At 32.5% G+C, this 21,785-nt stretch overlaps 1 protein-coding gene across 2 annotated transcripts in view; it reads left to right on the top strand.

The window, feature by feature from the left end:
- PCDH10 (protocadherin 10) overlaps window positions 1-21,785 on the top strand; it is a 61,270-nt gene that overhangs the window by 24,970 nt on the left and 14,515 nt on the right. Inside the window, exon 5 of one of the 2 annotated variants that reach the window (XM_038564632.1) lies at window positions 16,303-20,761. The exons of the other annotated variant lie outside the window; for it this stretch is intronic. Within the exon in view, the coding sequence (XP_038420560.1) occupies window positions 16,303-16,322 (20 nt within the window). The 3' untranslated portion in view covers window positions 16,323-20,761. Of the gene's footprint in view, window positions 1-16,302; window positions 20,762-21,785 lie in introns of those variants that run through there. 2 annotated transcript variants of the gene reach the window in all.

Raw genomic sequence — 21,785 nt, 5'->3', positions numbered from 1 at the left:
TAAATGAAAACATTTAATGTAGTTTATAAAAAACATGTTATGTTTCTCTGAGGTTAATTTTAACTCTATGCCCTTTATTAATCTTTCAAAGTTTTTCATATCTCAGTTACTTTCTAATTTCAGAGGGATGTCAAGAGGTCCTATTACTTGTAATACTATTATTTATCCTAAAGTAGTGCCATGGTGGTTTAAAGCTGTAGGAAAAGTTTTTAACCAGCTGCTTTAGGCATGTCTTCCCAAGCTACTGACAAAAACAGTGTGACCCATATTCAAGAAAACTTATCACTGAGCACCTACTATATATTCCAGGCACAGTGATTTTCAGTTTTGTTTGCCTTAGAACTAGATTACATAAATGTCCTGCAGGACAACCATATAAGAAAATGATTATGGCTCCTGAAGTCATCACAGACAGATGTGAAAATAAGATCAATACCTTAATTTAAATACAAATGTAATAATGGAATCAATTGAAATACTCTTGAGAGATATCCAAGGGAAAAACAGAAATACTGAGAACCTTGGTTGCAAATGTAAAGGGCATCAGATCAAGTTCATTATTAGTGATCACACATAGCCTCATGCATCCTCATTCAGTCGAAGGATACAGTATCTTCTGTGGGGATCAACATACTCGGATCAGATCATCTTAGTGTCGCCTCTCTCTGCACCATTCTAGAAATATGCAAAAGCATTTTTAATTATTTATATCCTTCCACCCTATACCTCATGCCAACTACCAGCCATCTTTTGAGATAATTCTGAAAAAAAAAATGAATAAACCGACCTCAGGCATATTATAACACTAGCAAAAAGTTCTCAACTTCCTTTAAGATATACATGAAGCACAGCCTACTTTCCAGTTGGGTTGTGATCTTGGCAAATACTCAAAAAATACCCCAGTCTTATTATTTTGGGGATACATCTTCTTAAGCATCACTGATTTTATCCATTTTTGACTTTATGATAACTTGGAATTTTTAATTTCAGCAAATATCACTTTCTGATTTTGTTCTTATGGTATGTGTGTACTTCCTTTGGACTTGCATCCTACTACATAATTACAGGAGTAGGTCTTTATATCTGTCCTCAGATCAGAGATGTGATGTAGTATAATTAAGAGTTCTGGTTATAGGGCCAATCTGCCAGCGTTCCAATACTGATCCCGCCAGTTCCTAGCTGTGTGACCTCCGTAATTTCTTTAACCTTCCTGTAACTCATTTACCTCATCTGTGACATAGATCCTCAAAAGCTCATTGTAGAGATTAAATTATTTAACACATCTAAAGCATTGAGTTCCTGGCCCAAAGGAAGCACTCATTAAGTGTTCACGGCAACCATATATTCAGTTAAAATTGGAACAATGACATCAGCCTGAGTATGGAGAAAATTAAAATTCTAGCTTAAATAGAACTAATTATGCTTTCTTTTACTCCCAGAGAAAAATCAGACTCCAAATGTTCTTTTCACGATATATCACTATTTTACATCTGCAGTATATATTCTTTCACATAATACATATGTTTTAAAAGTTCTGTATCCCTATTTTTCTTTTTCATCTGTGAAACCAGTGAAACCGATCGAACAGAACCAAAGGTATAATGCCCAGCAAAGACTAGATTGTATTCATTTTATGGTGATGTTAGTCACAAAGCACAATTATATATTTTTTTTAATTTCACATTCTTCTTACTTTATTTGTGCATTAACAATGACTAAAGATATTTGATTAGGTACGACAAATGGCAAAAATAATCTGACAAAGCATACACATTTGAAATGACAAATTCTTATTTTAGTATAAGAAGCAGCACATATTTGAAAGTAAAGAATTTATATTTCTTCAGGCCCCCCAAAAATTGTTAACTGATACAAATAGATGCCCATATCTAATTTGACATAATCTGCATTGTGACAATTGTACTGGCACAATAGAGTGGGCTCTGGCCTTAGGACACTGTGAATTCCAAAGAGTTCTGCTACCCTTGTGTGGGAGACCCAGATGCCCAAAGATCATCACACAGAGTGAAAACAACCTGTTACTATGTGAAAATTGAATCTTTCTATAAGATAGACGAAAGATATCTCTGCCTCCATCAGTATTTGAACCTGCAGAAGCTCAAATGTTTTCTTGCTTCTTTTTCTTTTTTTTTTTTTTTTTTTTTTTTTTTTTTAAATATTTTTTTTCAACTTTTATTTATTTATGATAGTCACAGAGAGAGAGAGAGAGAGGCAGAGACACAGGCCGAGGGAGAAGCAGGCTCCATGCACCGGGAGCCCGATGTGGGATTCGATCCCGGGTCTCCAGGATCGCGCCCTGGGCCAAAGGCAGGCGCCAAACCGCTGCGCCACCCAGGGATCCCTCTTGCTTCTTTTTCTTCACTAAGATCCCGCTGTCTGATAAACCTAATTCTTTCAGTCAGCATCTTTATTTCTGTTTTTGTAACTTTGTCTTTAAAAGTCACGTAGAACTAGCAAATGATGTCACAAGCTCATTTGAAAAATGCCTGAAAAACTACCCAAACTTTACTTTCTGTGTCTGGTTTATTCGTTGGGCCCATTGTGTACTGTTCTACTGTTCAGGATTTTATGATTGCATGTGTTTTCTGTCTCCTTCCTTCCAGGTCGGTTTTGCATGTTTATCACTATTTTGCCTGAATAACAACAAACCTAACGACTAAGTTTTAGTTACAATTTACAATTGTAAATTTACAATTCAGCATTATATATTCTTCTTTTTATGTGCCTAATATGAAAACAAACATTTCTCATTTTTTTAAAATGGTGAAATTTCCTCCATTTAATAGTACTGTTGCCCAACTATAGGGAAAAAAATCAAATTTTAAAACAGATTTAATTGTTTTTTTCATTTACATATCTGTGAAAGAAATTGCAGTGTCAACTGCAATTAAGCATTTTCTCTCTTCTCAAAATGCACTGTTTTTCAATGGTTCTACTTTAAGTTTCTCATCTCATTAACAGATAAACAAGATATTTTCTTTTTTATATAAATATCTTTGGCTATGTTTGGAAAAGATCTCTTAGAGTGTAACCAAGGAAGGATTTAGAGAACTGTACTTTAGGTCCTTTATTGGAGAACTATCTGAATGATTTTTACTGATACAGAAAAGGGCATTCCATGGAGTATAGAATTCGATGAACAAAAGTGTGAAACGAGAGAGATACATAGGAAGAAGTGAATACTCCAAGTTATCGAATCTATAACATAAATCTAAGGGGAATAGTGGAAGTTAAAGTTGAAAGTTATGTTTTGGATAGACTAAGATTCATTTTAAATAATAAAACCAATAGTAATGGTAGCGAACAATTGTTAAGCACTTATTATCAGCCTAGTACTAAGGAATCTAAGAGTTTCTCAGATATTAATCCATATAAGCCTTACAATAACAAAAAGAAATAAGTATTTTGACCCATTTACAGATTATAAAATTTAAAAAAAGATGTCCAGTAACTTGTCAATGGTCTGATGGCCAATGAGGGAGAGATAAGCTTTTATTTGAGACCACCTGATTCTAGAGGAAGCGTTTAATTGTGTCCCATTCGCTATTTGAATCCCAGACTTAAAAAAAACTGGACGCTATTCAGAAAGGAGTCTGCAAAGATGTGTTGGTTGTGTTTTTGGTTTTGTTTTTGTCAACAGAGCGTTATTGCAGTTGTCAGGCTTTGTGGCAATAAGAGGCTTGTGGAGAATGGCAATGAAGGGATTACTATTAGAGAATTAAAAAAGTAAGGAAAATATTAGAATTCTAAACGTAGCAATAAAAGACAAAGTAGTTATCCAGGATGGTTCCAAAATCTTCAAACTGAATGATTGGGAAAAGATTCCCCCCCCACCCCCATTATACTACTACTGAAGTTCATGTGCTGGAAGACTTTATTTATTTTAAAGATTTTATTTATTTATTTGAGAGAGAAAGAGCCAGATTGGAGGAGCAGAGAGAGAGGGACTACCAGGGCCCGATCTCATCACCCTGAAATCATGACCTGAGCCAAAAACAAGTTGCTCAACCAACTGAGCCACCAAGGTGCGCAGAAGAGAATACATTTTGATTGGAAAACTAATAACCATACTACATGTTGGCAAATTGAATTTAAATAAAATACATTTTTAAAAGGAAAACTAATAACCAACTAGGAATACCCTTGAAAGTACATTTCAATAAGATGGAGAGAGATAGGGATCCCTGGGTGGCGCAGCGGTTTGGCGCCTGCCTTTGGCCCAGGGCGCGATCCTGGAGACCCGGGATCGAATCCCACATCGGGCTCCCGGTGCATGGAGCCTGCTTCTCTCTCTGCCTGTGTCTCTGCCTCTCTCTCTCTCTCTATGTGTGACTATCATAAATAAATAAAAAAAATTAAAAAAAAAAAAAAAAAAGATGGAGAGAGATAAAATACTACGCCTAAAATATATATCGAAAGTATGAAATTTTTTACAGTCTCACGATGAATTGTGAGACTATAAAATGTGTACGTTATTAAATTAAGATTTTTGGAAGTGAAAAGTTGATGTAAGGAAGGGTGATAACTGAAAATACAAGTAGGCTGGAGTTATTTTTCGATAGGAAAGATTTGATCAAATGCATGTGACCATTAATCACTTTAAAAATGTTGTTTTAAATGCCATAATTAAAATTGTCCCTGTGTCTTCACTATTTCTGTGAATTGGCGACCAGATGTTCCCAGGATGAGATTTACTTGTGTCTCTCTGTGAAAGAATAAACAAGAAGCTATATCTTATTTTAGAAAAATTCAGTTTCACAGTTATAAAGTAAATTTAATGTTAGCCTATGATCATTATCTGCCTTATTTTTTCTTTTTTAAAATGTGTGGGGAAAATTTTTTCTATGCGTTTTACCTCGCTTTTGCTGTTGATAGTACTTGAGGCTTGAGATTTGGGACAGAATCATTTCTTTGAGCTGCTCCTTTTACCATTTTTTTCTCTCACAATTATCCTAAGTATTGGGTTATGAGCTCCAAAACACCCTGGTAATCATTTGATTGCAAAATATTTTGTTACATTTTGAAGATTTGGGGTGATGGAATACAAACTATTTCCAGATATGTGAAGGATAAACCCTAGTAGCTTTGCTGGGCTCTGTGAAGAGACACAGGTGCACTTTCTTTTGTATGCCTCAAACCCAGTCCTTTCTGCCCAGCTCACCAAAATTAATGAAGACTCCTCTGTTTTCCACGGGCTTCTACTGTCAAGTGGCATATTAATTCAGATTTATAGACGTTTGACTTCAGTAGTCTCCTCTAAAAATTTTAAGAAGCTCTCTGTTGTGGCCACAATGATGTTCACTAACTTTAAAAGGTTTTTTAGTTTTGTTTTTACGTTGAAACCCTGCCTACAGTTTTTGCTTCATGTCATTCAATGATTATCAGCTTCTCCATTCACCATTTTCCCCAGGTCCTTGTGCTTTGACACATTCTATTTTCCCTCTGGAATGCTCTCTCATATACAAAACCACAGCCCAACACATGAGTTTGGCCATCTCTTATCATTAATCAACATTCAACTCATTTTTCCTTGAATAAGGAGCCTTTCCAGACAAAAACAGATATACATTCTTCTTATTAACTTCTAGATTTTTATACAGGATTGCTGTTTTTAAAATACCTTGTAAAAAAAATTGCCTCTACCATTGGATTGTTAAATCTTTTAAGAGCAGAATCCATGTGTATTCATTTTAGTCTCAAGTCCCAACATTTTGTTTGGAGCAAAGTAAACACCCGTAGGTACTTATAGACTACATCAATGAATCAACAAGTGGAACATCCTAAAGCTAAGAAAGCAAGTTTTTTTTGTTGTTGTTGTTGTTGTTTTCTTCTCTTTAGTTATCTAGATAGGTATCCTCCTGACTTACAAAATCAATATAATTATAATAATCTCTTAATGCCAAAGCAAATAATCAAAAACTCCCAAACCTCACCATTTTCACTCCTAATCATCATCTTGCAAAATTCGGAAATTTCCATGTACTTTTTATTCTGTTCTTAACTCTATTTGTCCTTTTAATATTTTTTCTGATCGATCACTTTTTCTTTAAAACCTCCTTAAGCCTCAAAGTGCCTGGCTGGCATCTAACTCTTGATTTTGGCTCAAGTCATCATCTCAGGGTCCTGGGATGGAGAGACCTGCGGTGGGAAGTGTGCTTGAAATTCTCCTCCTCCCCTTCTCTCTGCCCTTCCCCCACTCGCAAGTGTGTGTGCATGTGTGCATGCTCTCTCAAATAAGTACATAAATCTTTAAAAAAAAACTCCTTGAGCCTCATGTTTCACTAATGCCAACTGCTGATTTCACTAGTATATTTTTTCCAATAGTCTGTTGGAATTACATAAATTTACAATATATGTAAAAAATTAAGTAAATATGAGGTAGTTAAACATGAGCATAAATGGAGATCCATTGTTATACATGATTATAGGCAGGGACAGGAGATTATTGATAGTACAAGATAACTATGGCTACAGGCAATTTATCTGACTTTAAGGTTTGGCAGTTTCAGTGTAACAATTATTACATGTTTGGTATTTTTACTTATCATCATTATTGCATAAGTTATTTTCAGATTGTTTTCTTAGACAATTATTTTTCTGTGACCTTGTGGCAACTGAATAGCTCAAATACTTCTTTTGGAATAAGACAAAATTTTGACGTTTTGTATGAGAACTTTGTTAAACATGCAGGTAGGTTGGTACATTTGTCATGTTTTAAAAATGATATAGATATCTTACATATAAACATATATTGTCGATATTATTTAAATAGGATCTATAACTGGCACCAGCAAAGATTGTCTAAAATTTGAACTTTTTCCTAGATTTTTGGGATATTTTTCACAAATAGTAAGCATATAACATGACTTTTATTTTATTTATTATGTGAGTATTTACCGTAATTAAGATGAACCCTGTTTAAGCACAAAGTGTAAAGTCATGAGATGTAATATAACTGTTTAAGGACCCAAATCTTGTCATTTGCCTTGTACATAATTAATTTTTAACAAGCATGATATAATCTTATTTCCACAATTTAGCATTTTTGCTATTTTTTTAAAGGTGAGTTTGGTTCACTTCCTCTCAGTTTTTAAAGATTTTATTTATTCATTTGAGAGAGAGAGAGATTGAGAGCTTTGGTGGGGGGCGGGGAGGCAAGGAGCAGAGGGAGATGGAGAAGCAGGCTCTTTGTTGAGCAAGGAGCCCAAGGGTAGGTTGAGATCCTGACCTGAGCCGAAGGCAGATGTTTAACAGACTAACCCACCAGGGGCCCCGCCTATCAGTTTTCAAAGCTTTAATTATCTGGTAATAGGTTAGATTGCAAGAGCTAGAGGGAGGTTTAATGAGTTTCTGGAGATAACTAAAATTAAAATGTATACATACGTTTAGATTTTAGAATAAATGACTTAAAATTATATTTATTATGCAAAAGAAGAAAGAACATTTTATCTAATATGCTATATCTATCTCACAAAACCAAAGATTTCATTCAAAATCAAGGTTAAAATTTAATCACGACACAAAGAAATAATTCAAATGACAACCTTGCATTCATGTATGACATTAAATTCATTAAATATGAATTTGTATTGTAGATAACTGAATTTCATTTCTTTGTCTTTTGAATTTTATATATATATTTTTTACTTTCTTCCTTTGAATTTTAAATCTTAATTTAAAGTTTAAGAAACTTTGATGTCTTAATTTTAAATCATTTTAGATGGAAATACATATAAAATTATATGAATTCTAGTGTTATAAGATAATTAGAAAATATAATGCAACATTTTTCTAGAAAACACTGTAATATTTGCCTCACTGGTAACTAGTGTCATCTGCTGTGCCATGAAGCAGATGTCTTGGGATGGGGTTGCCAGGTTTAGCAAATAAAAGACATGACACCTAAATACCGCATGGGTCATTTGTACACCAATGAGTATTTCATTATTTATTTGAAATTCAAATATAACTGGGCATTCTGTTATTTTCTCTTCCAACCCCTCTCTGAGCCTGCAATTCCTGTTTTTAATCTGCTATTTGTTTTGACATAGAAGCAACTGAATTATGTTAGGGGAAATCAGAACATTAAGAATCTTAAATAAACAGCCATGTTTTTACACATAGTTTTTAAATCATGTGTATTGTGTGTGTCTTTCTTGAAAATAAACTTGTATAAATTGTGTTATAAGTATTTTATTTACCAATCCAGAAGATTTTCCACTTATTTTCATGGTTTAATTATCTAAGGTCTTATTTAAATTATTTGGAAATTGTATCCCTATTTAACTAGGTTATTAGTGTTTAAGAGATTAGATACATGGCTATATATTTTTTAAATGAAGGTCTTATGTATTTACTTTTTAAGCTTTTCCTATCTTTGCTGGAATATGGGCTTGGTTTTCATATAAAAGACAATGTGGCGCGCATCACTAGTAGTTGATCTGAACTCACATACAATGATATTTGTGGCAGATAGATCTATATGCATAAGATCCTTATACCTGTAGGAATGACCAATCCCATTCAGGCATTTTTTGTGCTTTCTGCTTTGAAAATTAATGCTAATTTCAATATTGCAGGGAAATAACTAATTTGATCTTCTAATGTTGTTTTGAAGAAAACTAGTTGAAATACGAGTGTCTAAATGTCAGTAAATATTATTGCTCATTAGTCTCAAAGAAAAAGAACCATTTATTCTTTAAAGGAAAATATGGATATTTTGTTAGAATTTTAGATACACAAAATAATGGTATTTGTCTAACTTAAATGAAAATATTCTTTGTCATTATTAAAGTGAGATAATTGAGTGTATTGTCTTCAAAAGAAATTTGAAGAGTACTTCTTTACTGCCCATGTAAAAATGTGATTTTCAAATAGTTTTGGAACAAATTAGTGTTCATATTTAATGGATTATGACAAAGGATTCCAGGAAAATTTTCAATGTTATCATAAACATAGAGGGCAATATATGTTAGAGTTCCATTGCCCGACTACATATCAAAATAGAGTCGAAGCACTTAAAAATGAATTCAGTCTCCAAACTTGATTTTAAGATACCAGTGAGGCAAGGTGTTTTTGTTCATCAAAAGCGCTTGATGGAAAGACTAGCGTGGGCTGGGCAGGGTTATGTCCTATTATTTCCCCCCTTCATGAAAAATTTGTTAAGCTTCCAAGGCATAATTTCCCACATTTCTAGCTGAGTTTGAGATAGATTCCTTGAATCTATAAAATTTTATACAATGCTTTGTCATAGTAGATTTTTATTTTTTTCGCAAATACTTTAACTTAAAAGTGTAATGTTTTTAGCATTTAAAAACAGATATTTAGCATATTGACAACTCTTGGGTTTAGATGGAAAAATTATGCACAATTGCTATGTTTTTAGCTATCTTGCATAAATCAATTTAGATAATGATAATAATCAAGGTGTATTGTCTAATTAAAGGAGCTGATACACTATCATTGGTTTTTTGCTATAGAGTTCAAAGCACTCTTAATTAATCTAATTAATTAGAGTTAAAGATTTTTAAGCCAAACAAAATTGGGTTACTATAATTGTACATCTACCCTGTCAAAAATATTAGTGGTAGCTGACATGGTTGCAGTAACCCACAGAGTAGTGTGAAGGTGATTTTAAAATACACGTCCCACGTACACACAAACACATGCAAATATATAGAAATCTCTAGAAGCCTATGAGTCCTCTATCAAGAAGGAACCCGGGACATTTCAAGGGGATTCATTTTCTCATACAAAGCTACATGAGGGTCATGGTAAATTGTCACAGTTGTGGAATGTACTTCTGGACAAATAGAAGCTCCTATTTTCAAGGTCGTTAAGTCTTTTAATTAATAACAAAGTTTGGCTTGAAAATAAACATTGAACAATACATTCTGAACTATTCACCAATAGTAAATTCAGGGCTTTGCAAGTGCATCAACTTTACTTGATCTTAGGGGGCTCATTACAGCTCACAAAATAAATCTTTTCTTTGCATATACCATTCTTAGTGAGAAAATTAGCTCTAATTCATGTATAATCCATAGCCTCAAATAGGTATACAGTGTTTTTTGGGGGTTTTTTGGGGGGTTTTTTTGTTTGTTTGTTTGTTTTTTAATTCATGAAAGACACAGAGAGTGAGAGAGACATAGGCAGAGGGAGAAGCAGGCTGCCTGCAGGGAGCCAGATGTGGGACTTGATCCCAGGGCCCCGGGATCACACCCTGGGCCAAAGGCAGACACTCAACCCCTGAGCCTCCCAGGTGTCCCAGTAAAAGGTCTTTATCACAACTAATATGTAGAAATATTGGTTGCATTAGATTCTTAGGGGAGATGGCGGCTATTGTTAAGTAACAAAAATTCAACCGAGTGCATTTTAAAGACCTAACTGGCCTTATTAAATGATTCACCAATCGGGCAGCATCGCATCCAGCAAACACTGGGGCTCTCTGAGGAATTTTACAAAATGGAAGGTTTTTATAGAAGGAAGGTGGGGCAAGAAAGTTATTAGCAAAAGGAAAGGACTGTTCCAGGCAAGGCTGCTTCTCCTTAGGGGGATAAAAAAGGGGTCTTATGCAGATTACCTCATCTTCCTTTGGGGAAGGGACAAGGCCCTTGTGTCTGACTCACTGCACGCTAATTGCTAATCAGAAAGTTATCTTCTGACTGACTGACTGACTGACTGACTGACTACATCTCTGGGGGTGGTTGAAACTGCATTTAGATTAGGTAGGTATGAGGCTCCAGTTGAGGAATTTGGTCTAAGTGATGTCATTTTGAAAGACGAAAAGGACAGGCAGTGATTTTCTTTTTAATAGTAGTTAAGGGTGGTAAATTTGCTAGAGTTAAAATGTCTATGAAAAGGACGGGCTCAACATGTTGTCCATTTACTCGTTTCATTGATGCAAATTTCTATACCACAAAACTACGGTTGCCAATTCCTTATGTCTTCAAATACCCATGAATGTATCTTTTAACAAGCAGTTATTAATTGCAAATTACGTTGTAAGCATAACATACACATATCGACCAAACTGAACATTTTGGCTTTAATATGTATTTCTTGCATGAATGTTCTGAAGGATTGTTCGAGTCATTTATTTCACAAAGTTTTCTTTCTAAAAGACTAATCAAGTTGGAACCACTTTCTCCAGATGAACTCTTAATTTCTAGATATATTCTCTAACCCCTTAACTCTGTCAAGATAGAATAAGAAGCAGACTGTCTGATGAAAGGAAAAACAGAAATTTAGTGTGAGGATGTTGTGAATATTATGAAATAAATGTAAGAACTCAAATTTAGTCAAGTTCTTACAGCCGCTCTAAGCTAGTATATTCGGACAAAAGAAATATATATTATATTAACAGAAGGTTTTCAGTCTTTTTATAATTCATGATAAGTTATCCATTTTTTCATTGAATATATCTTAAAATTTAAAATCTTGTCATTTTTGTGAAAAGGAAAACATTTGCAATATGAACAATGTACAATTATATTTTAAAATATAAAAGCAGAATTTTTTTGTTTTTTTTGTTTTTTTAATAATAAACTTATTTTTATTGGTGTTCAATTTGCCAACATACAGAATAACACCCAGTGCTCATCCCGTCAAGTGCCCCCCTCAGTGCCCATCACCCATTCACCCCAACCCCTCGCCCTCCTCCCCTTCCCCCATCCCTATAAAAGCAAATCTAATATTGTTCAAGAGGGAAAATAAAAGACAAATCAAGCAGCGACCCACTTTTAACAGTTAACTGCTGCTATGCTCATTTCTAGACTTTACGGTTAAGACAGAAAAAAAAAATAGCCAGGTTTTTAAAGAGAATCCTCAAAAATGGCTCAAGAATAAGACAGAGGGAAGTTAAAAGAATTGATTATTCAACTGGACAGATCTCTAATGGAGGCTTGCTTTTAAACGATCTTTCAGTTTATGATATGCTTTTACTCAGGGAACAGAGGGCAGGTGTTTCTGACTTGTATGAGGGGTAATGGGCTTTAACTCTCCTCTGCTAGATTCACTTTACATATAAAGAAGTGTCCTGACCCTGAGGCTCATTAAATATTTGAATGTGCTCTGGAGTAGGTTACTGATCTCAGCCTCTGGAAGTTTTTCACTGCAGTGGAGTCTCAATCATCTGGGATATTGGAAAGCTTTTCTTTCTTTCAGTCACAAAAATAGGTTAGATCGCTTCACACCTTTCTTCTTTCCTCTCTTTCTTTTTTCTTCTTTTTAAAGATTTTATTTATTTGAGATCAGAGAGAATGAAAGAGAAAGCATGGTGGGGGGTGATTGGGCAGAGGAAGAGGAGAATCAGGTTCCCTGCTCAGCAGGGATCATGACCTGAGCAGAAGGCAGACGCTTAACAGACTGAGCCACCTAGGTGCCCCTGTTTATTGATTTCTTTAGCTTCTGTGGTTCACATACTGTCATAAAATAGAAATGGTATTTTGCTTCCTGTTAGGCAGGTATAGAAATGTGAATATTCAAGTCATTGAATTGCCATTTTAATATATCATAACAAATTATTTTTCACCAAGCTAATTGTACTATTATTATGCATGGTATAAATAGGATATCAGGACTGGCATTTTTACAATTATCTTTGCAACATACATGCTTATAGTCATTGATCAGAATTTGTAAATGTTCCAAAGTTTAATATCATACTTAGGACAAATTATCAAGGGCAGTAACAGGATTCCACATATAAGGAAAGATATTTAACCTGGAACTTTCATTAAAAAAATGTATGTTTAGTATATGCATATATATATATATATATATATATTTAAAGATTTTATTTATTTATTCATGAGAGACACAGAAAGAGAGAGACACAGGCAGAGACACAGGCAGAGAAAGAAGCAGGCTCCATCCAGGGAGCCTGGTATGGGACTTGATTCTGGGACTCTGGGATCTTGCCCTGAGCCTAAGGCAAATGCTCAACTGCTGAGCCACCCAGGCATCCCTGCATATGTATATGTTAAATACATACATACATATATATGGTAAATTGTAAAAAAAGTAAATATTTGAATATCTCTTTTCCATTAAGAGTGTTTTTTTCATCCTTAGTTCGGACAATAAATGTCTTAAATATGAGATTTCTATGACTTATTCTGAAGAATAAATGCAGTGAATGAAAAAGTAGAAGTAGGGACACCTAGGTGGCTCAGAGGTATTTGCCTCTCTCTCTGTGTCTCTCATGAATAAAGTATTTCAGAAAAAGAATAAGTAGAAGTAAAAAGAAATACTAACAGTCCTTTTCCTATTATTTTAGATTTGACTGAAAAAAAAATCTTTTATCTATACCAAGTGACCAATTCCCTACATATGCTGATGAATAGCTAGGGGGAAAATATATTTGTGAATTGAAAAGAAAAATCAGAAAATTTTCAAGTATGCTTTCATAATTCCCAGACGTATGTAGAATACATCATAAAGCATAGAGATTCGATGTATATGACCCATTCTCTCTAGCCCGAAATGCTTCAGCAAGCGCATAGCCATAACAATTAATGCTGTGGAATAACTGTCCTTGGCACTGACTCTTAAATGTAATAACATTGCTATATATATGTGTGTGTGTGTGTATTTATACATATATAATATACATATATTTGTGTGCTACTTGTTCAGCATTAACCCAGACAGCCCTCAAAGATAATGAGTATTCAGTATTCAAACTCAGCTCTTAAAAGCCTTGAAACAAAATGTATGTGGCTATAACTTTAGTAATAATATTTATTTTCTCTAGTTTGTCTGGCAGTACTTCACATTTGGGAAATTTGCTTCAGAAATGGAAGAAATCTTTCCTCCTGATTCTACTTTGTTCTGACCTGTAACCATAGCCCTTATCACTTGTCCTATTCAGATGGGAATTCCTGAGTTAACAGATAGGTAGGAGGAGGTAATTTAATAAAAGGTGATTATATTATTCATACAACAGCTGGAATAGGTGCGCTTTAAATAAAAGCAGCACACATGCTGCAGTAATTAAAATATGCATTTTAAGCTTATGTTTAGATTTAAAATAGCAAGTATAATGTGTGCTCAATTTCTGTTTTCTTAAAACTCTAAACTATTTTAATAATACAATTTCTTTTTGTATTTTGACTAAAAAAAACGAACGCATAAGATCCATGCTAATAGCTTTTCCCATAAGTAGTATTTTAACCTAATTAGAAATATTTTGCTGATTTAACTATGTATCAGGTTGACTAATTTCCACATTATACAAAGATGCAGTTTTTCAGTATGTGAATTTTTACACAAAATAAGTTACTTTATAGATTGAAGACAGGTCAGTCTTGAGTTTCTTTTGTCCTTGTCCTTGAACTACTAAAAAGATGTTTCCTATAAATCAGTATTTTGAGAAAAAGCTTCATCCTGGAAGTAATATCGCTAACATATTTTGAGAACACTAATATTGTTTATAGGGTGTTAATATCTCCTGAGTTTTCCATGAAAGGACAGGATTATGTCTTATGCAATTATTAATAGCGTTCCCTTTTACTCACATAATTGTTCAGTTTGGACAATAAATTATTTGATCACTGTAATTACTTGCCCAATTCATTTTATGAACTTGAATTTCTGTGGTGCTTAATTATTCTAATTTACTGAAGAATTTTAAATTCTGAGTGGTATGAACAAAATATATTCAAGTCAGATATACTCAAGTTTATCATGAAACAGTATTTGAATTCAACAGCATAGGAAAATAGGATTTAATTATTTAAAAAGGGCAAAATTTCTATTCGCTTTTATAGAATAGTCTCTACAGTATTATTACCAGGTAAGTTATAACTACCAGGTAGTTTTGTGTTGTAGCTAACTTGTTTTATAATTCATCATACTATATAATATTACAAAACAAAATATGTTTTGATTTTTTTCAATACTAGTTACTATATAGAACAGGTATATAATCATTGGCACTTTATTTCTGTCAATGACAGTACCTGACTTTTACAATTTTAATTGACGTGTCTACTAAACAGTAGCCTAGGGAAGCAATGTTTGATAGTCTGGTTCACAAAATGAGCTTCTGAAGAAAAATAAATGAGAGAATTAGGGAAATAAATTAGGAAAAATATATAACCAAATAACCCACTTGAAATAAATGGAAATACCATAGAGGAGGAATTGAACTACCACTATATTCTTACATTTGTGTAAAGGAACCCCAAAAAGAAACAAAAAAAATCCAACTATTCACCAGATTGAAATAATTCAGTTATGCTATTTAGAGTAGTTCTTAATTCTTAATTCTCTCTCTCTCTCTCTCTATATATATATATATATATATATATGTATATATATATTTTTTATTACAATTGATTTTATACAACCAAATTACCTTTCATCAAAATTGAACACAATTTTCAGTACATTTTTATTATATATCTATTATGTGCCAGATTCTGACTGAGGGAATGCAGTTTTTACTCTCATTGTGCTTATTGCCAAATATAAAGATTATGGATAGGTGGGAATAAATATCCATTATTATTATAAATAAATAAAATACTTAAAATCTTAAAATCTAAATGATTGAATTTGGAAATTCTATTTCATAATTCAATGCATTTTATAAGACTGGGCCAAATTCAATAACTTTTTCTCTTTTCACCTTTACCTTATTTATAAGAAAACTGATTGCTTTTAGGGGATAAATTTATATATATATATTTTTTTTATTTTTCAGACATAAAAAGGTTTGATTTTTGCATAATCTCAAAGATGAGATAAAGTAAACCTAGAGAATGTGAAGCATCCTTTAACTTTTTAGCTACATAAGTATTTTCTGGAACAGTTTTCTGTATCATATATTGATTTAATATATATAACTTGACTTTATTGAACTAAACATATAGCCAGTTGTTCATAGGTATTATAAAGACCTGCTCTAGAATGTTTAAGGGCCATACATTTTTTCCCTCTCCTCTGATCGTGCCTAAGTAGTGAAGTAGGGATTGTCTTCTATGTCACTTAAAAATGTTAGTCTCCACATGACTGGTGGTCCGTATATAAAGTATACATCTCTCATGCAAGACTGATTTGTTAAAATATCAAAATTGTCATTCCCAGAAAGCCAAGCACCAGAATAACCTGACCATGAGAAACCAAGGTTAACACTGAAGTATTTTGACACTACATGGGTCTGTACAGGGACACAACTTATTTCCAACTGTATTTGTTTCTTTCACAATAACATGCAATTCTAAACTCCAAAACCCAGGCTCCTTTTCTTAGAGTATTTTTCTTTCTTTTTCACAGCACGGAAAAGGATATGCTAGTCAATTCTACAGGATTTACCTGAAGCAGCATGATTTGCACAAAGTCGACCAACAAAAGCATCAACTTTTCAACTTCATTATCTTGGCCATCCAGTTAGTTGTGTGTAACTGAGTATTAGATTGCCGGCGGAGTCATCGTGGCCAATTATAGGACCTGATTGCTCTCAGCAGGCCTGAGAAATGAGTTGAAATGTGCAGAACTGTAGAAACTTTAGAGGCAACTGATTTTGCCTCTCCGATCAGTGTGTGCCTGTTTACAGCACTATATATCTTTCTCTCTCCAAATGTCACTGAGCCCTTTAGATGTTTATATTCACCACGAGAAGCCAGTCATAAAGATAAAGGAAATTTGTGCATTATAAATGCAATATCACTGTTTTAAACTTGACTGTTTTATATTATTTTTGTGTGATCAAGTGTTCCCCAAACTATTCCAACTTTACAAGAGAGATTGTGATTATGTTCTTTTCACCTGTGGGTTATAAAAAATGTTGTATTCTGAAGACCCACAAAATATCAAAGACATTCTGTAGTTTATACACCGTGTTGCAAAGTGTTTACTGTACTATTTCAAAGCTTCTAAATAAATATAAAATATATATATTATATTATATAATTTTCCTAAAATGTGGTACAACTCAGTTGGTTTTTAAATGGATTCATACAGTCCACATCATATAGTAAAGTAAAAGGTAATTCAGGGTCCCAAAGATAAACTTATTAAGAAAAAAACAATCCTTAATAATTTCCTCCCAATTTTCATATCTTATTCAGCCCTGTTTTTCCTTGTTTAAAAGAAAATGAAGCTCTAAGCTACAAAATTTTGTCAAGAACTCGTACTGAATTTTCAATGCCAAAGATATAGCTGTCGATGTTATCAGAAGAGCACTGAACATGTAATATCAAAATATCTAACAATCTACATTCTTTCGATTCTATTTCTATGGCTTTGAATTTAGAATCGTTTAAAGCTTTTATAAAGAATCTATAAATTCATCAGTATTTGTGGTTAGGAAAAAACAAAAACAAACACTGGGTGTCTGTACATTTTGTGATGTAAAACACGTCATTAAGATTACTATTTTAAGAAGTCCTCAACCACATGACTCACACAGAATTTTATTTTACATAGTTTTGCATAGTTTTGTGGCTCCTAATAACACACGAATATCAAATTCATTTATAACTCTATATGAATATATAGAGATATGTTGATATCTGAACTGGTAAAGAGTAACTATAAGATACAAGGATCTCTAAATTTAAAATAAATAAATTTGGAGATAGAAGCATGGTACATTATTGCTTCAGTATTATCTTACATGTGAAAGTTTTATCTCTTAAATATAGTCAGTGTTTTATTAATAAGAAACATCCTCATGAGTCAGCTTTGAAAGGTTAAGCTTGCCTCTTGTTTTTAAGTCAATGAAGTTAATTATTAAATCCATTAAGATGTATTTTCTTTTCTTTTACCTATTTTTTTCTTTTTTCCTGCTGTTGTTGATCGCTTAACTAAGAGAGATATTATGAGAGAAAAGAATTCTCATAGCTCCCCTTAAAAAAGCCTTCAATATATTTGAATGTTTGCCCAATCCAAATCACAAATCAATTTGGCAATATTTACCTTCATCGTCAAATGATCTTATGAATTCAGGATATTTTGAGCTGTGCTATATTATTAAAGAACAGATTAAAACTTAACACATAAGAAATGTTTCCCACCCACTCCATTTTATGGTCACTTAAATGGGAATATTTTCCTTCTATTTAACATTAAAATGTATATGTATATTCATAAGTCCTTGATATGTATATATTTGAGTGGCATTTTGTCATCACTCATTTGACTGTTATCAAATTATAGATATTAATATGTCATAATCCCAATCATTTTATATACTGAAATAATATATGTAATGTTCCAGCCTTTTGGGGACCCTTTGAAAATATATAAAACTAATCCATCATATATGACACAAAAAGCACACGCATTCACATAGCTGCAGCAGTAACATTTTCTCAAACTTTTGGCACTACTACATTAATATTTTGAATGATAAACTATTTTAGTAAGGATATGTTTCTATATAATTTAGCTGGAAAAACGTCTGTTTGTTGTAATTACTTTTTAAACAAGAAAATGATTTTCTTGTTGAATCACTCTGCTTTAATTAAAACCTTTCATTCATCATTTTACAATTATGGGGGAAAACACACATCCATCTGCTTTATCACATGCATTAAAAATAAGATTATACTCACTTCAAATATTATATTCATTCATGCAACTCTAAGAAAGTTTCTTTAATTATTTAGCCTTTTATGTCAATTTATATAATCTCCCTTGAACAAATGTCTTATGCCATATATTTATGCATTAGTTTTTTTATATGTCATAGTAACAGTTCTCCTAATTTGCATTTAAATTCTTAAATTATATCGTTAATCTCCAAAAACAAACAACAAAAAACAAAGAAGTTTTACCTAATTTGTGGGAAAAGTAGAATTACTTAAAACAAAATACCAAATGTTTAGTTATTAATCAATTATCTATTGCATCCAGAATAAATCAGAAATTACAATAGAGTAAGGATATCACCTAGCAATTGGCTAAAATGTTATTTACCAATGATGAGGGACTCTAAAACAGAAAAATGCAATCCACCGATAATAAGGTGTCAAAAAAAACACTTATTAGATTAGTATGAAAAGGAATTTTAAAATAGTTTTTCTGTTTAATCTAGTCATCCTAATATCCAATTTTACATCATTTTATAAATATCAAAGGAAAATAATATCTAAATTATTAGTCAATATTTCATCAGTAAATTATTTCCAAAATGAATAATCATGGCATTTACTCCTTGATAACATGGTTAGTTAAAAGTAGTAAAAACGTCTAACTATTTTCCTGTGGAAATAGTATCTTAATGTTTCAAAGGTATGTCAAACGACAATTTTTTAGAAATCTTTTATCCACATGTAAAATTCTAATTTTTACCTTGTGAACATAATTCTGTGAAATCATTTTAAATCCGAAATTTAAATACCACATCAGAATTACTTTGCAGACATAATGGTATCCCTGTAAGTGTATCATCTTTCTTGGGAAATATGAAGGAAATATGTACATTCTGTTTTTTGAAGATATTAAATGCAATGCCTTTATCAAACATTGCAAATAAGTGCTATAGTAGAAGATTTAAATATTTTCATTATTCATCCTCTTGCTTCATTTCTTAATAATGTTATAATTTGCCAGCAGATCTCCTGTAACGTAGAAACTCTCCTACTTCTCCGATAAAGGAACAGAAACCCTCACAATTCTCAACATAAACTTTAATAACTGCATGTAAATTGTATCATTTCACCTTACCAAAGTATTTGCTGGAGTAAAGGTACTATTTAATATAATTACTCAGTCAGAATATTGCAAATGTTAGGCAGGATAATGAAAATTGCTTACAGTACTGACTGATGAGAGAACTGTTAACTGTCATTGCATGTGGTTTTCTTTCACCCCTTCATATTTCTGTGTGTGCTTTGAATACCCGAGGAACTCAAAAATATTTAAAACATTGGTATACTTGATAATTTTTCTGAAAATCCTATATTTTTCATATTGCAATTTCTTGGGTTCTTTATCTTTTTCAACTCTAATTTTGTAGTGGTAAAGGCTTTGCACTTAACATCCTTTTTATGTTCCTTTTTAACAAGGAAAAACAGAAAATGACAAAATTCCATATTTTTTACACCATGGAATAGTAAAATTATTTTATATATTGTTAGCACTTCAAGGAATTACCCTCTGCTAGGTTGAACAAAATCCTTATACAGTAATTTGTGAAACTACTGTTCAATAGAGTATTTTTTTTTCTTCTAAAACTTGGCGTAGGTTTTAGATTATAGCATTCTATGAGAATGCTGGTAGATGGGTGCCGCCAGAGTATTGCAGGCAATAATATGACTAAAATTCTAATACTTTAGTGTGCATGCATGTATTTCTAATCACTGTTATTTTTTAAGTATTTGTAAAATTAGAAAAATGACTTTTATTTCTTGAAAACTTGTCACATGCTTAGTTTGAAGTTTTACACACCAGATGTTTTTGAGTTGCATGAAAATTTTGCATTAATGATGCAAATATTAAAATTTCACATGAGACTCAAAAATGTCTGAATGCTAGAACTCAGACTTCCAATACATCCGTACATCATAGAGCTGAAAGTAAGCAGGGAATTTCAGCTCTAAACACATTTTCAAGACAGTTATCTGTGAGTGAAAACAGGGTATTATAACAAAAGATGAGTTTAAATCTTAACTATAGTGTTTGTTACTGTGAATGCTATAATAATACATAAGTAAAATGAGTGTAAATGTAATATATTATTTTATACTGCTGTATACATATGAAATAAATAAAACTAGGATACATATTATGCCATTTTTCCATGCATCGATCTTCCACTGACGCCTGTGGGAGCTTTGAATAAAAATCAGTGGCAAAATATGGCCCTAAGTTTAAAAACAACTAATGCTGATTTAGTAGTTTTAGTCTTAATATAACAGGTCTAAGGGGACATCTGTTCAAAACTGAGTCTCATTCGAAGAAACATATGCTAGGTTTAAAGGATTTCATGATATTTATACTTTTGAAAGTAGACATTTAGTTCCATATGATTCTCATGATACCCACAATGAATATTTTAAATATATATTTTTCCCACCTAATGTTATATTTTCTTTTTAATTTTTTTGATTCGTAGTAATACCAAGGGTCCACAAGGAATGATATAGAAGTTGTACACAGGATATGAGTGCCTTCAAGCAATAAGAGGAAAACGTTTTATCTAAACTTTTAGAAAGAAATTATTTCATATTTAAAGTCAATGGAATCCTAAGAAAAAATAAAATACAGAAGGGTATCACTATTCGAGAAGAAAATATAAATTATAGATTTTTATAATGTAAGAATAATCTGAATGAATCTTGCAGAAATTTACATTCTGAAACAGTTAAAGGTAATAGAAGAAATGTGCTTTGTAATTTCATATGTGGTTTACGTAACTGATTTTCTTGAGTTCAGACTATACATATCTGGACAGAAATTCATTTTGTGAAGAGACAAGGGATAGGACTAGAAATTTCTCTTATTTGGACATCGAATAAAGCCAACCCTACGGTGGAAAAGAAATAATTGAAATATGCAGGAATGATGATTCTCAATAAAATGTTGACAGCTATAACTACAAGTTACTTTTCTCCCCTAGACCTGTACCTCCTATTCCTCACTTTTACCCTTTCTAGGAATCATATCACAGACTCTTCTATTTAAGCACTATTATGAATTTTCAGACATAAAAATTAAATATTATTAATTACACACCTATATTAAGGCCCAACAATAAGGGGAGGTAAGAATGCCTGGTAGTAATATCTACCTTTATGAAAGTTCTAGTTTAC

Source organism: Canis lupus, chromosome 19, assembly GCF_011100685.1.
Source record: "Canis lupus familiaris isolate Mischka breed German Shepherd chromosome 19, alternate assembly UU_Cfam_GSD_1.0, whole genome shotgun sequence".
Taxonomy (NCBI): domain Eukaryota; kingdom Metazoa; phylum Chordata; class Mammalia; order Carnivora; family Canidae; genus Canis; species Canis lupus.
This window is presented reverse-complemented; position numbering and strand designations above follow the sequence as displayed.